This window comes from Haliotis cracherodii, unplaced genomic scaffold (assembly GCF_022045235.1).
Source record: "Haliotis cracherodii isolate W230 unplaced genomic scaffold, xgHalCrac1.p SCAF_23, whole genome shotgun sequence".
Taxonomy (NCBI): domain Eukaryota; kingdom Metazoa; phylum Mollusca; class Gastropoda; order Lepetellida; family Haliotidae; genus Haliotis; species Haliotis cracherodii.
In genome coordinates this window covers 8,752,314-8,770,248 of record NW_027266279.1, presented here as the reverse complement: position 1 = coordinate 8,770,248, position 17,935 = coordinate 8,752,314, and the positions used below count along the sequence as shown (strand labels likewise).

General features: G+C 43.3%; 1 protein-coding gene across 2 annotated transcripts in view; it reads left to right on the top strand.

Annotated features, from left to right (window-relative positions):
- LOC139471683 (adipolin-like) overlaps positions 1–17,935 on the top strand; it is a 70,933-nt gene extending 52,998 nt beyond the window's left edge. For both annotated transcript variants that reach the window (XM_071254134.1, XM_071254133.1), the window contains exons 4-8: positions 590–630; positions 5,372–5,533; positions 14,784–14,986; positions 16,592–16,670; positions 16,862–17,935. In XM_071254134.1, coding sequence (XP_071110235.1) covers positions 590–630; positions 5,372–5,533; positions 14,784–14,986; positions 16,592–16,670; positions 16,862–16,960 — 584 coding nt within the window. In that variant the 3' untranslated portion in view covers positions 16,961–17,935. The remainder of the gene's footprint in view (positions 1–589; positions 631–5,371; positions 5,534–14,783; positions 14,987–16,591; positions 16,671–16,861) is intronic.

Sequence of the window (17,935 nt, the reverse complement as noted above, 5' to 3'; positions counted from 1 at the left end):
TGCACAAGCGGCAGTGTGATAGCCCAGTTGTTAAAGCCTTCGCTTGCCACACCGAAAACTGTTCGATTCTCCACATAGTTACGAAGTAAAGCCCGCTCAAGGTGTCCCCCGCTATGTCATAGGTGGGGCGATCGGGTAGCCTTGTGGTTAAAGCGTTCGCTCGTCACGTCGAAGACCCGAGTTAGATCCTTGACATGGGTACAATTTGTGAAGCCCATTTCTGGCGTCCCCCGCCGTGATATTGCCGGAATATTGTTAAAAGCGGCGTAAAACCATACTCACTCACACACTATGTCGTACCCGAATAAAATGAATGAGTGGCGTTAAATCATTCATTCAATCACTCACTCACTCACTCAAGCCAGTGAGGGCTGGCGGTTGTGGATGTAAATTCGAACCCTCTGTAATGATATTACCCTACCGAACAGCCCCGGTATCCATGAGGATACTGGCACGCGACAGCACAGGCTCCTCTCCCGGGCATGGCGGATACTCCAAGGTACTCTCCATCACGTGGCGTTTCTTGTTTGTAATATTTGCATATTTCTACTTTCTCGTGCTCATAACATAATGATGTTCATGTTTACAGAGGCTGCGGAAAAGAGAGCAGAAGAATTATTAACAGAGAGAGTAAGTATTTCACGGTCAAACCTCGTTGTAAGGAGGAAATTGGATGCCACAAAAGTGGGTGGACAAGCAAGGGCGTTATATAGAGGGCAGATGGTAAATCAATGAAACATCCACTGTTGATGCCATAGTAACTTATTTCATCACCATTCTGAAAATATGTTGGACTGTTCAAGAGGCATTTACTTCGCCACGAAGGTTCATTTGTAACCCACAAAACCATTGAGAAACTCATAAATTCCCGAGGATTTGTCTCTCCGAAACTGTTCCCATTCTATACCTACTTTGCACGTCACCGCCGCCATTCCACGTGCTTTCTGTGTGGAACACGCGCCATGATAACCTTCTTAAAGGGTCACGTAATATGTCGGCCGTAATCACGCTATGGCTGACAGTGCGAGAGTACCCGAGAACTCCAAAGACGTTTTCTGGTTAATTAATATCTCGAAAAGCATTTTCTACATGCATCCACTGATGTAAGTCTTCGGAGCCAATTTATTGCAACCACAGAGGTGGGGCCAGATTCGTTGATGCAGGAGCGAGATTAGTTGCCGTAGTCACTCTAGTTACCGTAGTCACTATAGTTGTCCTAGTCACTGTAGTTGTTGTAGTCACTGTAGTTGACCTAGTCACTATAGTTGTCGTAGTCACTCTAGTTACCGTAGTCACAGTAGTTGACCTAGTCACTCAAGTTGTCGTAGTCACTCTAGTTACCGTAGTCACTGTAGTTGACCTAGTCACTCAAGTTGTCGTAGTCACTCTAGTTACCGTAGTCACTATAGTTGTCCTAGTCACTATAGTTGTCCTAGTCACTATAGTTGTCCTAGTCATTGTAGTTGTTTTAGTCACTATAGTTGTCCTAGTCACTATAGTTGTCCTAGTCACTATAGTTGTCCTAGTCACTGTAATTGTTGTAGTCACTATAGTTGTCCTAGTCACTGTAGTTGTTGTAGTTACTGTAGTTGACCTAGTCACTCTATTTACCGTAGTCACTGCAGTTGCCGTAGTCACTCTAGTTACCGTAGTCACTATAGTTGTCCTAGTCACTGTAATTGATGTAGTCACTGTAGGTGACCTAGTCACTCTAGTTGCTGAAGTCACTCAAGTTGTCGTAGTCACTGTAGTTACCGTAGTCACTGCAGTTGTCCTAGTCACTCTAGTTACCGTAGTCACTGCAGTTGCCATAGTCACTCTAGTTACCGTAGTCACTGTAGTTGTCCTAGTCACTATAGTTGTCCTAGTCACTGTAGTTGTTGTAGTCACTATAGTTGTCCTAGTCACTGTAGTTGTTGTAGTTACTGTAGTTGACCTAGTCACTCTATTTACCGTAGTCACTGCAGTTGTTGTAGTCACTATAGTTGTCCTAGTCACTATAGTTGTCCTAGTCACTATAGTTGTCCTAGTCACTATAGTTGTTGTAGTCACTATAGTTGTCCTCGTCACTATAGTTGTCCTAGTCACTATAGTTGTCCTAGTCACTATTGTTGTCCTAGTCACTGTAGTTGTTGTAGTCACTCTAGTTGTCCTAGTCACTGTAGTTGTTGTAGTTACTGTAGTTGACCTAGTCACTATAGTTGTCCTAGTCACTATAGTTGTCCTAGTCACTATAGTTGTCCTAGTCACTATAGTTGTCCTAGTCACTGTAGTTGTTGTAGTTACTGTAGTTGTTGTAGTCACTATAGTTGTCCTAGTCACTATAGTTGTCCTAGTCACTATAGTTGTCCTAGTCACTATAGTTGTCCTAGTCACTATAGTTGTTCTAGTCACTATTGTTGTCCTAGTCACTGTAGTTGTTGTAGTTACTGTAGTTGACCTAGTCACTCTATTTACCGTAGTCACTGCAGTTGTTGTAGTAACTATAGTTGTCCTAGTCACTATAGTTGTCCTAGTCACTGTAATTGATGTAGTCACTGTAGGTGACCTAGTCACTCTAGTTGCTGAAGTCACTCAAGTTGTCGTAGTCACTGTAGTTACCGTAGTCACTGCAGTTGTCCTAGTCACTCTAGTTACCGTAGTCACTGTAGTTGTCCTAGTCACTATCGTTGTCCTAGTCACTGTAGTTGCTGTAGTCACTGTAGTTGACCTAGTCACTCTAGTTGTCGTAGTCACTCTAGTTGCCAAAGTCACTGCAGTTGTCCTAGTCACTGTAGTTGATGTAGTCACTGTAGTTGACCTAGTCATTCTAGTTGCTGTAGTCACTGCAGTTGTCGTAGTCACTCTAGTTGCTGTAGTCACTGCAGTTGTCGTAGTCGCTCTAGTTACTGTAGTCACTCTAGTTGTCGTAGTCACTGTAGTTGCTGTAGTCACTCTAGTTACCGTAGTCACTATAGTTGTCCTTGTCACTGTAGTTGACCTAGTCACTCTAGTTGCTGTAGTCACTGTAGTTGACCTAGTCACTCTAGTTGCTGTAGTCACTGCAGTTGTCGTAGTCACTCTAGTTACCGTAGTCACTGCAGTTGTCGTAGTCACTCTAGTTACCGTAGTCACTCAAGTTGTCGTAGTCACTCTAGTTACCGTAGTCACTGTAGTTGGCCTAGTCACTCTAGTTGCTGTAGTCACTCAAGTTGTCGTAGTCACTCTAGTTACCGTAGTCACTGTAGTTGCCGTAGTCACTCTAGTTACCGTAGTCACTCTAGTTACCGTAGTGACTATAGTTGTCCTAGTCACTGTAGTTGCTGTAGTCACTGCAGTTGTCGTACTCACTCTAGTTACCGTAGTCACTGCAGTTGTCGTAGTCACTGCAGTTGTCGTAGTCACTGCAGTTGTCGTAGTCACTCTAGTTACCGTAGTCACTCTAGTTGTCGTAGTCGCTTTAGTTACCGTAGTCAGTTTAGTTGAGGTCGTCGCTCTAGTTGCCGTTTTCACTCTATATGCCGTAGTCACTCTTGTTGCCGTATTCACTCTAGTTACCATAGTCAGTTTAGTTGCCGTGTTGCATTTGGAAATATCCTCCACATGGCGAACATAAAACTTTTTGAAAGCTTAGATAAGCCTTGAATCTCGTAACCCTGATAAGGCACACTATTGATGCATCAGGAATTCTGCACATGGGAGATTACCGAAGTAGATACAGTAACAATCTTAGCATTTATCTTTGACATACGAAATACAAAAATATCAGTCTGAAAACCCGCACTGGGGGAAAGTCATGAAACGGCACGTCGTGTTTACGACCCTTGAAACCAAGGCCGCCTCACTAATTACAACTGGTTTGATGTAGTGTCATATGCAAATACCCAATCCCCTATCGGCCAACCCTGCTGTATAGGGAGTGACTCGGGCGGGCAATATTCACTACCATAACTCCAGCGAGAGGTAACCCTGGTATCATATAATCAATCAAAGTCCCCCTCCGAACAAAGATATCGAACGTTGTCTAATTATCGATTGGTGCTTATCCGCTCTTTGGGACATGGGGTTGCCTCAAGAACAAGCATGGACCAAATTAACACGCTTTTCATATTTCTTATCATAAGGCCTATGAATGCCACGGCTTTGATCAAAGAGTCATAAAGATCTCAGTTGCAGGGATGAGGTGATGGAATGACCAGCATCCTAGAATGGCTGTGTTCAAATTGGCGCCAAACTGTCGCCAATGTTTTGGCGCTCATTTTGGGATGCCTATATATGCAAATGTATCCACAGATGTGTCGGCGACATGAAACACGGGGATTTAACACTTGTTAATTATAGGTTATTAAGACGAGAGATTGTTGTCTTAGTAATTTGACGACATAATTGTGTAATAAAGCGATTATCGCTTCTTGTTCTCAACGCACAACTTTATCATGGAGCTCGAGGCAAACATGAAACAGAAGGGATTCTTGAACGAGATGGACTGTAACTATTTCTTTCATTTATGAAACAATACGCAAACTACAATACGGAACTCAACCCCCAAAAGTACGAGAATGAGTACTTTACTGCGAAAGTGTTATCCAAAATATAACATTTGTTACATTTGACCACTTTCTAAATGACATTGTGTATTAATAGTAAACACTGTGTTTCATAAAGGGATGCTTAGTTTCATAAAGGGATAAAAGGTTTCCTAAAGGGTAGATGTCTTTCATTAAGAGATGGACCGCCGTCGTGGTCAAGTTGTAGACATTAAATATGGTACTTGTTGTTACCCTGTAGGGCGCTCGGCATTAAGGGGCTAAACAAGGACTTTCGGCTCGGAGTCAGTATACTGTGTTTGAGTGGGGTATTCATGTTAAACTGCGGCATGGTATCTCAGTGGGCTAGCACTATAAATCGGCATCAGTCCGGACTAGTACAAGCAGCCACACACACACACACACACACACACACACACACACACACACACACACACAGCAATATTCCAACAACATCAGGGGGTACGGGTGCCTAAAGCAGAGTTGCGTCCCTTGAGCACGACAGAAACCTATGAATGTGGGTTCGAATCACGGTTCGCCCCGATTATGTTTCTAGGTTTGTCAGCACCATACCCGTGCTCGTGGGTTTCACCGAAGTGGTAAACGTCTAAGACCTGCATCACTTGGGGCTTTCCTCCCACATAAAGATGACACGCCGTAATAGGACTGGAATACTGTTAAAAGCGGCGTTAAACACAGCTCTCACAAACTCTAACAACATCACAATATTAGACAGGAGATAAATGTAAATTGTAGCTGATCGTATGCATCTGTATTGATTCTCTGGTATATTTTGTTAAACATTGACGTTCAGTGAAACCATCAGATTATTTTGTTTGTTGCAGTGCGAAGCCTGTAGTTCCCTCCTAAACGGAAGTTACGTATTACCACCGGAAGTGGATGAGGTGCTGCTCGTACCACGGGTCACAGTGGCATTCCACATGCGCCTGCGCAGTAACATCATCGTTGCTCGGAGGACTTTTATGGAGCTGAAAAATTTTCACCAGGTGACTCTTTCTTATCTAGATTTTAGAAAATGTCCATGGCCAAAATTGTCTTAAGGATGGGCTAGAGGTGGGGTAACCTCGTGTCTAAAGCGTTCGCTCGCCACGAACGGGTTTGATTCCCCAAATGGGAACAATGTGTACAATCCGTTTCAGGTTATGTTTTATGAATGCAGGAAATTACCCCACGGGACCAGTTGGTGTTATAGACAGGTGATGCCTAACTTATCCCAATAAGTGGTCGGAGGATCACAGATGTTTGTCCACCTTAGGATTGCTTTGAGTTATACACATAAAAAATTGTAAGGTTTGATCCCCTCCCAGGGTCCGAAATGGGGGAGCGAAGTAATTCAAGTGTTGGTTCGTCACACCGAAAGCCCGGGTTTCATTCCCCACATGGTTGCAACAATTGCACCTCAGCTCTGGACTCTTTCCTGTGATGTCGCTGTACTATTTCTAAAGGCGCCGTCAAACCTTATCACTCACTCACTCACTCACTCACTCACTCACAAGGGCTTCGATTCTTCAAATGAACTAAATGTGTGAAGCCCGTGCTCAGTGTTACGTAATCATATTACCGTCGTATCATATTCCACTGGCCACATGACAAGACTAGCATATAACATAACAATACACCCATTTCAACAGTAAATAATAATAATTATAATAATAATAATGTGTGTGTGTGTGTGTGTGTGTGTGTGTGTGTGTGTGTGTGTGTGTGTGTGTACTATCATACTGAACTGCAATTACGCAAGAGCAATTATGAAAATGTATGTCATATATACTCAACAACAAAAGTTCCTGTGACACCAATATTTTAGTGTATTTTTCAAACAAGTAAAGTATTTCAATATTGTAGTACATGTATGGAATCAAGTCACAAAAACGCAACTGCCACAGAAAAGCATGCATTCCATGCAAAAGTTGACTTTTATGCAAGCCCCATGCACTTCACTACCCACGAATGGATATAAAAACGTGCGTTAACGGGATTCCATATGCATTGTTTAGCATCGTGCTGACAACAACCACTCAGAAAAAACAACAAAATAACGCAATTATTCAACATTACGAAATGCCACGCCTGTCCGAAAATGAGCGTATGCGAGCCATTGGTATGCTTGAAGCAGGATCGAGTCAACGTGATGTTGCAAGACAATTTAACGTGCACAGAAACACCATTTGGTGTTTATGGCAACGTGGGCAACAGACGAATGCAGTCAGAGACCATCCTCGGAGTGGCAGGCCACGCGTAACCAATAATCAAGACAACTGGATTCGAACAACACACCTACGAAATCGATTCCAGCCAGCAACAGTGACTGCAAGAAGCATCCCTGGCCTTCGACGAATACCTTCACAAACCGTACGTCGTCGCCTCAGATGTGCAGGGATTATCGCCAGAAGACCCGCCAGACGTACCATTTGGGCAGGAAGCCACCGTCAAGCAAGTTTACAATGATGCAGACAGCGTCTACGCTGGACGGCCATGCAGTGGGGACAAGTTCTATTCACTGACGAGTCTCGTTTTCACCTCAGCTACAGCGATGGACGGATTCGAGTGTACCGACGTCGAGGTGAACGTTACGTCAATCATTGTGTCATGGAAGAAGATCGGTTCGGGGGCGACAGCGTTATAGTATGGGGTGGGATTACAGCAAGACAGAGTACCCGTTTGATAGTGGTAGAGGCAACTCCCAATGGACAGCGCTACCGCGACGAGATCATCGGCCCTGTTGTTCTACCGTTTTTGCGTCGTCATGGCCCAGGCATTACCTTTCAATATGACAACGCCCGGCCTCATATTGCTCGCCTTGTTCAGGATTCCCTTCAACAAAACAACGTGAATGTCATCCCCTGGTCGGCTCGCTCCCCTGATCTCTCACCCAGCGAGCATATGTGGGATGAGATGGATCGACGCCTTTAACGTCAACCACGTGTTCCACAGACACTCCAAAAACTTCGAAACATGCTCCAGCAGATATGGACAGATATCCGAAAGGACTTTGGGCGACGCCTGGTCCATTCCATGAGACGAAGATGTGTTGCTTGCATCGCAACCAGAGGTGGACACACACGCTATTGATTTATAAATTGACATTTTGGCATGTTCATGTTATTTTATGAAATCATGCATTTTCTGAAGTCAGTATGGCAAATTATACCATTTGAACACTTACAGGAGTCTTTTATCTGTTGCGTATCGAAATTGTTTCAGATTTTGTAAAAAAAAACATAACTTTGCATTAAATCTTATTCAATGTCACAGGAACTTTTGTTCAGTAAATATAATTGGATAGAGTGTCTAAGTCAAAAGCGCTGTGCTCCTTGTAATTCACTTGAATTTGGCGCTTCGAGAACTTCCCCTGATTCCTACGCGGCGCCGGTGTATGTGCCAGCAGCGAGACTGCTTCTCACAACGTCTGTGGTCTTGGTTCAAATTCACTGTCAGTATTAAAAGAAAATAAAGGCACAACGATTTGACTATAAAGTTTATGTCGTTGAGAGTTCACACTTTCCGCGTGTTCAGTGCAGTGCATTAAGTGTTTGCTCTTGTTGATAAATATAGTTCTCAAACGAAGTAGAAACTTTCAGAAATTAAGTCAGTGGCGCCATACTTGTTTGCAAAACTGGAACAATCGTTGTAAAAGTAGATTATTTTGGCATTGCCATGCTACACTGTGTATTTGTAAAGCATGTGAGTGCGGTCGAGTTGCCACACTGTTAATCGGAACATCTCGCCTCTGTGACACGAATCGCACACTGACGAAGATTTACAACCTTAAGTGTCTATAAAATCCAGTCCAATCTGCTGGTTCACGATCTGCGCGTGTCTACAGCAACTTCCGCTCAGGATCGGTAGCACGTGACGCGCGACGGTTGTGTCAAATGGTGATCCGGACCTCTGGGAACGGATCAGGATTGGATCGACAACATTGGCGAAGCGTACTTTTAGAAGCGCTATCCATTTTCGCGATGCCTGCGTTAGTTTGCAAATAATCACTCCGTCTGAAGCTTAGCAGGTTTCTCTTCTCAATCGTAACAGATCAACAACTGCGCCAGATACATGGATTACACAGAGGGCTTATAAATCAGGCAGCAGTAGCCCCTCTCTACATAGCCCTTGAACATGTACCAGCCACGAGGGCTGTCGGATGTGAAGGGCCCAATAAAACACTGGTAATTCACACATGGGGGTGATAAGAGCCATGGCTAGCGGAGAGTTTGATAGAACTATCCATGTGCCCGAGGCAACCCTTCTCAACTTGATACCAACGTTGGCCTTTGAAATGTTGATGTAATACATAAACAAATCTAATGCGGATGTTGGAGAAATCACTGGATTGATTAACGACAAAATAATAGTTTAAGCAACATTTTACAATTTACTGACAAAGGGTAGATGGTTGATGGACATATCGACAGACAGTTACCAGGGAAACACGATGCATGGACACGTCAACAATCGAGTGAATGAATATGTGAGTGAATGTGTAATTGAACCACGTGATTTACCTGCATCACTGTCTTGGACGCTAGACCAAAGCACGGGGTTAAATGATTGATTGAGGGGGTTGTGAATGAATGATTGAGGGGTTTGTGATTGAGGGGGCTGTGAATGAGTGATTGAAGGGGTTGTGAATGAATAATTGATTGAGGGAGTTATGAATGAATGATGGGGCTGTAAATGAATGATTGATGGGTTGTAAATGAATGATTGAGGGGGTTGTAGATTACTGAACGAGGGGGTTGAAGATTACTGAATGAGGGAGTTGTGAATGAATGATTAAAGGGGTTGTGAATGAATGATTGAGGGGGCTGTGAATGAATGATTGAGGAGGTTGTGAATGAATGATTGAGGGGGCTGTGAAAGTGATTCAGGAGGTTGTAAATTATTGATTGAGGGGGTTGTAAATGAATGATTGAGGGGTTGTAAATTTATTATTTGGGGGATTGTGAATGAATGATTGAGAAGTTTGTAATTTACTGAACTAGGGGGTTGTGAATGAATGATTGAGGTTGTTTAAAATGAATAATTGGGGGATTGTACATTACTGAGTGAGGGGTTGTAAATTACTGATTGGGGGGTTGTGAATGAATGATTGATTGAGGGAGTTATGAATGAATGATTGAGGGGGTTGTAAATGAATAATTGGGAGTCTTGTGAATGAATGATTGAGGTTGTAAAATTAATTATTGGGGGGATTGTGAATGAATGATTGAGAGGGTTCGAATTAATTATTGAGAGAGTTGTGACTGAATGATTGATTGATGGTGTATGAATGAATGATTGAGGGGGCTGTGAATGATTGATTTAGAGGGCTGCAAATGAATAATTCTTTAGTGTAGTGAGTGTGCTTGGGATGAATGAAGGATTCTTTAGTGTAGTGAGTGTGCCTGAGATGGATGAAGGATTCTTTAGTGAAGTGAGTGTGCCTGAGATGGATGAAGAATTCTTTAGTGTAGTGAGTGTGCTTGGGATGAATGAAGGATTCTTTAGTGTAGTGAGTGTGCCTGAGATGGATGAAGGATTCTTTAGTGAAGTGAGTGTGCCTGAGATGGATGAAGGATTCTTTAGTGTAGTGAGTGTGCCTGAGATGGATGAAGGAATCTTTAGTGTAGTGAGTGTGCCTGAGATGGATGAAGGAATCTTTAGTGTAGTGAGTGTGCCAGCTGAGATGGATGAAAGATCGATTAGTGTTGAAAGTGTATGTTTGAGATGTATGCGGGATTGATAAGTGTATTGAGTGTGTTAACCGTGGACGAAGGATTGCTTGGTGTAGTGGGTGTGTTTAAGATGTATAAATGATTGATTAGTGTAGAGAGTGTATGTTTGAAATGTATGAAGGATTGGTTAGTGTAGAGTGTGTATGTTTGAAATGTATGAAGGATTGATTAGTGTCGTGAGTGTGTTTGAGATGTATGAAGGATTGATTAGTGTAGAGAGTGTGTTTAAAATGTATGAAGGATTGATTAGGGTAGAGAGTGTGTTTAAAATGTATAAAGGATTGATAAGTGTAGAGAGTGTGTTTAAAATGTATAAAGGATTGATTAGTGTGTTTAAAATGTATAAAGGATTGATTAGGGTAGAGAGTGTGTTTAAAATGTATAAAGGATTGATTAGTGTGTTTAAAATGTATAAAGGATTGATTAGGGTAGAAAGTGTGTTTGAGATGTATGCAGGATTGATCGGTGTAGAGAGTGTGTTTGAAATGTATGAAGGATTGATTAGTGTAGTGGGTGTGTTTAAGGTGTATAAAGGATTGATTAGTGTAGTGAGTGTATGTTTCAGATGAATGAAGGATTGATTAGTGTAGAGAGTGTATTTGATATGAATGAAGGATCAATTAGGGCAGAGAGTGTGTTCGAGATGTATGAAGGATGGATCAGTGTTGAGAGTGTGTTTGACCTGGACGAAGGATAGATTAGTACAGAGAGTGTGTTTGAGATGAATGAAGGGAAGATCAGTGAGTGTTGGTTCGTACATGTGTCTCCCATATTGTTTGAATACCGCCAACAGTCGTGTCTTTGACTTATGACAGACCTTTCAAAGCCTCTTTCATATAGAAAAATAAAGTTTGAAGAAAATAACGATTACTGACACACCAGACAAGGTGGAACCGCGAGGCGGGCTGAGGGGATTTTGAGTTCAGGCCACCCTGTCCCTGTAAGACGTCATGGCTGTTTTATTTTAATTGGCATTATTCGGCGCTTCTGTGCGATTGTAAGAACGCTTCCGTTAAGTGCCGAGAATGATGTATGATCGAATTGAATCTGGACCAGACAGGCCACCGATTGATTATGAACAAAACGATTTACGAACCGGGGTACGCTGTTTTATGAACCGGGGTACGCTGTTTTACGAACCGGGATACGCTGTTTTACGAACCGGGGTACGCTGTTTTACGAACCGGGGGACGCTGTTTTATGAACCGGGGTACGCTGTTTTACGAACCGGGATACGCTGTTTTACGAACCGGGGTACGCTGTTTTACGAACCGGGGTACGTTGTTTTATGAACCGGGGTACGCTGTTTTACGAACCGGGATACGCTGTTTTACGAACCGGGGTGCGTTGTAATACGAACCGGGATACGTTGTTGGTGGCAGTTCTAATGTATGTCACGTGTACAACTCTGTGTGCGGCAAGGGGCACTCAGATGGGCGAGGTCTAAGACGTTGACCATGTCAATGTGTGGGTATGGTGCCAACAGGCCAAGGGTCACAGCCGGGGTGAATCTGACTTTCGAACAAAGATAAGTGGATCCTGGCTCGACTAGGGTACACAGCTCTTTACAGCAAGTGGTTGCGCTTTAGACCACTTGGCTACCCATACCACTAGCGATATCACGACGCTTTATTGTTTATTGCATGTAACTGACTTCGACATGGCTGTATATTCGTTAGAGCCGAAGTTGACGATTATTTTTAAGTGCACATGACGATGTCAATGGCCAGACAGAAATAGGTCAGCCCTGGCTACTCACATTTTAAACCATCTCTGATAAGCATAAGTGTTTTTCACATATGTTTCAAAACGCCCGCAGAGAATGAATTACTACATAATTATCAATGAACAAAACCTGGACATATAGTAAAACACCTCTTCAATTCACTTACATGTGACGAACGCTGCATTTACAATTTTGCAGCACTCGGGGATGTGAAAAAATCTTCAATAAATAGCAAAAAATGGCTTTTCATAAATAAAACCAGTCATTAGTGTAAGCTGCGCAGTATGTCATTAGCGGTTTTCAATTTCAACCCCGTGACGAGTTATCTCCCACTGCACGTGCAAACCAGGAAGCGTTCGTTAAAGGTAAAAATCCGTCATAAAGCAGGTGTTTCAACATCGCAAGCAGGGAGGGGCAGCCATGCTGGTTTAAGGAGAGTTTTAAATACCGTAAATTGAAACCAGTGGTTGGTAAAGCACCCTTCTTTATGAGAGACACGCTGTCGTTAACGGGAAGCTCGTGTGTGCTCGAAAATAGAACACTGACCGACGAAAGGTTGCGCTGCATGTTTGTATACAATCCAAACGTGCTAAACAAATATTAGCTCGCATGTAATATGTGAGTGGAAGTTCAACAGTATTACGTCAGCTCTAGACCTTGCTGAATCGTACTCGCTAACCGGGTAATATAAGTTAAATAGATAAATATGTAGGTATGCGGGAATATGTGACTACATGTGTGAACGGCCGGTTTGACACGAGGTCTTATTACATCGTTCCTTGATTGAAACAAGCGATGGTGTCACCTGTCACTGAGGGGCAAAAGAAACTATACCAAGTATGGTTTTTTAAGTAATGAAAAAATGAAAGAACTGGTTTTTCGTCTATATAACCAGCACTCATTCCAGTTTGTAAACAGTAATCTATGGCTGGGTAACTTAGTGTAAAAATAAATTGGTTCAATAATAAAATGATATAAAATGAATTTGCAACCACTTGACCACTACCATTTTTGAAAACTTGTTTGCGTCAGAACATTTCGGGTTAACGGTTGGTTTGGTTGGTTGGTTTGTTGTTTAACGCCGCACTCAGCAATATTCCAGCTATATGACGGCGGTCTGTAAATAATCGAGTCGGGACCAGATAATCTTGTGATTGATATCATGAGCATCGATCCACGCAATTGAGATCGATGACATGCATCAACCAAGTCAGCGAGCCTGACCACCCGATCCCGTTAGTCGCCTTTTACGACAAGCATAGTCACCTTTTACGGCAAGCATGGGTTGCTGAAGACCTATTCTATCCCAGATTCTTCACGGGTCTCGGGTTTACGGACTACATTTTGTGTGATAGGCATTACTTAGAAGCTGACGGATGACAAGGTAGACACAATTTTATGGATACCAACTTCTTTAATACTGTAAAAAGGGACGTTTCGGTGTAGATCCTTATACCGTTGTCAAGCAGGTTTTTTTACGGACTACGCGATTTCACAGCATCTTCCTCCGTCTCAGTCTCTAGGTCATCACCCGCCCCATGTTGGTCTTTCTCGACTTTGAAGATGCTAAAGGCAAAGAGTTGAACATTATCGAAGTTTGAGTGAATATTAGACACAAATACTTGTACCCAAATATAACATTACTACCTCGGTCAGTGCGAGTGTTAAACAAAACAAATACAGTTATGGGCTAAAAGTAGATCAAGCGGATTGTTCCAATAACATATCACCCGCAGAACTCGTCTCGACACATGTAAAGAAGGTGAAGTGAAATTGGGTTTAACGTCGCGTCCAAGATTATTGCACTTGTATAGCGACGTGCATGCACGTGTGTGTGTGTATGTGGTGCTGCTTGTACTAGTCCGAACTGATGCCGATTTATAGTGCTAGCACACTGAGATACCATGACGCAGTTTAACATGAATACCCCACTCAGACACAGTATACTGACTCCGAGCCGACCAGTCCTTGTTTTAGCCCCTTAATGCCGAGCGCCAGACAGGGTAACAACAAATACCATCTTTTAACGTCTTTTGGTATGACGCGGCCGGGGATCGAACCCCGGATCTTCCGCTCTCCTGGCGGATGATCTACCACTAGACCACGGAGGCGGTCTTCATGGTTAGAATGGTCCACAAGTGAAAACATCACACAAATATACAATGCAAACTTTTAACGCCGCACTCAGCATTATTCCAGCCATATGACGGCGATCCGAAAATCATCAAGTCTGAACCTGACAATCCAATGCTTGAAGTCATGAGCATCGATCTACGCCATGTGGTAAAGATGACATGCATCAACCAAGTCAGCGAGTCTGACAACCCGATCCCGTTAGTTTCCTCTCGCTTCAAGCACAGTCGCGCCTCAGGACAAACAAACGGAACTTTTCGGGACAGCATGTTTCTAAGGGTGGTGTATGGAGAGATCACTACTCTTGCGTGGCATATTGCTTCCATAATGATAGACAGTATTCGATACTGATCAGAATACACATATCTTAGCGTGGTGGGGTAGCCTCGTGGTTAAAGTGTTCGCTCGTCACGCCGAGAGCCCGGTTTCGATCATCCACATGGGTATAATGTGTGAAGCCCTTTTCTTGTGTCCACGCCGGGATATTTCTGAAAGCGGCGTAAAACTATACTCACTTGTACCCCAGTTCGGACATGAACATAACGTCACGAACCTTGATTTCCTTAAAACACCGAGTGTTTTGCGTTGCAATGACGTAACGTCTGCGATACGTAAGTCAATACATTTTGTTTTATATTAGTTTATTTATTCATATGCTTTCAGCCGTTTGGTGGCGGGGCTTTCCACAGAGGGGATGTCTTCAACGCCCGAGACGGCCGCTTTGTGGCACCGCGTGATGGGGTCTACCACTTTGCTGCTAATTTGCATATTCAAATCAAGAAGAAAGGTCGAGGCAGCAAACGTTTGAGGAAGCGGGACAACATCAAGGTCCAAGTCTGCATAGACTCGTTGTGCCAGAAAAACACGTAAGTAGAATCATATCTGAAAATCATCGTACTTTCATTACTCTTAAAATAGGTCTTCAGCAACCCATGCATGCCGTAAAAGGCGACTAAGCTTGTTGTTAGAGGCGACTAACGGATCGGGTGGTCAGGCTCGCTGACTTGGTTGATGCATGTCATCGTATCCAAATTGCGTGGATCGATGCTCATGATTGGGGAGAGAAGCGTCCTTAAAATCATTTCCTGGAAATGAGGTGAGGTGAAATATGGTTTTACGTCGCATTGCAGATTATTGCGCTTGTATAACGACGTGCTTTGGTGTGTTTGCGTACTTGTACTAGTCCGGACTGAGATACAATACTACATTTTAACATGAATGCCCCACGCACAGACAGCATACTGACTTCGAGTTGACTGGGACGGTAAATTCTGGGGCGATTCATCTTCCCGAGGCAAGTGAGTTAACTCACTATAAAAGTCCAGTTTCGACCCTTGCCGAACTAGGCTGATATTATGGAGTTACATTTTGGCTGGACTAACGAGTCTATGCATAGTCCAATCAAAATCGCGCAACGAAATCGAAATCTGGTTCATAAATTGTCATGCAGATTTCGGTCGACTGCAGGATTTGCAAAGCATGTGCACCGCTAACTCGTTGTCAACAGATATTTTCTAAATCTTTTCATGCTTTTAATTAAGGTGCTCACGTGATTTGATGCAATTCGCGATGTAAGACTCATTTTATCACAATATAGATCTTGATTATCAATCAGATCGTCTTTACTGGGCGCCACCGTTTTGTTTGAAGCAAATGCAAGTGATACGAGAGGTGGAATCTGATTGGTCAATAGGAGAGGCATAGAAAGGACATAACTCGTAATAGCCACTGGTGTCGCTACGATCGAGCCCAGGAATTCCAGCCTAGTTCGGCAAGGGTGGAAACTGGACTTTAAAGTCAGTTAACTCACTTGCCTCGGGAAGATGGGGGCGATTGTACATGTACTTTGGCATCCAGCCATCAGAGTGAGTTTGGTTTGAGGCCGTTTTTAACAGTATTCTAGTTATATCGCGGCGTGTCAGCTTAATGGTGGAGGAAAGCCCGAAGTGATGCAGGTTTCAGACTTGTCCCACTTTCGTGAAACACACCAGCACGGGTATGGTGCTGATAAACCAACATACATAATCGGGGCGAACCAGGTTTCCTCTCATGATCATACGTTTCTGGTGCGTCCAAGGGACGCAACATTGGACAACCAATTGTGGAGCCTTAGACGACTGGGCCACCCGTGCCTCTGGTAGTCACAGTAAGTGACGCCACTTTGAACATTATTTCAGTTATGTCATGGAGTGCCAGATTGATTTGGGGAGAGACGTGCTCATGGTCTTAACTATTTACCGTTTTGTGAAACCCAGAAACTGGTGCTGGCAAATCCAGGACCATAATCAGAACAAATCTAGGATTTGAAACTGCCATCAGCGGAGCTCGGTTTAGGGAGGCAAGTCTACACAACGGTTTGTGGCGCCTTTGCCACTGAGCCACCTGAAAGTGTTTAACTTGTAAGGAACTATAAGTGTCGACGCTGTTGCGGCTGTGCCCCCGCTGTTACTGTTGCTGTTTAATCATTTCAGGTCCCTCGAGTACGTAACGGGTCTCGAGACCAACAGCAAGCTCTTCACAACCAGCGTTAGTGGACTGTTGGAACTGAAGGTCAGTCATGTAAAGGTCATTGGAATATCAAGGAAAAGGTCAAAGTAAATTTTCTTGGCCAAAAGCCGAGTAAATAGCAAACATTGGATACTTCATTTGTACCTATCAGTTTGGTCTCTCTTTTTTTAAAGAATGAACTCTTCTCAGATTTGTCAGCGCCGCTTTAAATTACAGCCTCGTTCTCGTTTCAGGCCGGGCAGTATGCATCAGTCTACATGGATAACTCTTCCGGTATCGTTGTCAGGATACAGAACGGATCAGACTTTACTGGGATTCTCTTCGGCGTTTAGCAGTGCATGCCGGGACATGTGACGTCACTACCTCTTTGACATTTTGTCATGAATCTGAGCAGAAACAATTTCAAGATCACGTGACTTGGCACGTCGTTTAACACTGCTGCATTTACCTCGTATCGCGGTTCCCCAAAGGTTGTGAAAGGATTGTCACGTGATCAACCTTTGCTGCTCTTTCCGGCTGCTGGTGATATACAACATGGTCTCCGACCAGGTTACGATTGTTTTGTCTGTATATTGTTGAGCTAGTCCATGTTGTGTGAAGGCGAGAAAGAACACCTTGATGGTTACTGATCACATGACAAAACAGGTGACTTGAAGGTTGATCACATACGGACATGAACTGCCAGAAAAGGTCATGGTGATTCTGGGTGGGTGTTTTGAATTCAGATTGACCGTGAAGTTAAAGAAGAATGAATTTAAAGAATACATATCAAGTTCTTAACAATCACAAACGAACGTGTGGAACTCCCCTATTTGAAATCGACGAACCCGTGGTGATGTGTGTCGGGCAGTCAAGTTGTTTAGGTTCACGGTTCGACACCAAATCATGACGCAAAGCTAGGCACCAGGACTGTTGCCTATGTGAACAATGACTTATAAGCCAGGTGTTGTGAATATTCAGTTCTACGTATATAGCGACATTTTGACATCACCGATGTATCTACTTTCATCTGCCTTACATCAGTAGCCCGAAGCTTCAGGCCACGTTTCTATGGCGACTATAATGGTATTCCTGCGTGATAGTATTCCTTGAGAAATCCGCAAAGTAGAGTTGACAGTGAACAGGAAGTAGTATGCGTCCGTGACACTATCAAAACACACAAAGTTCGTGAAATAAAGTTTTTAAAGAACGCCAGTTACGGGATCTGAAGTTTCGGACTACTTCAATGTCCCGACTCCATGTGACGTTTATATATTTCTGTACTCTGAGTCATCGGTTAATAGAATGCATGAACACGTGATTTATGA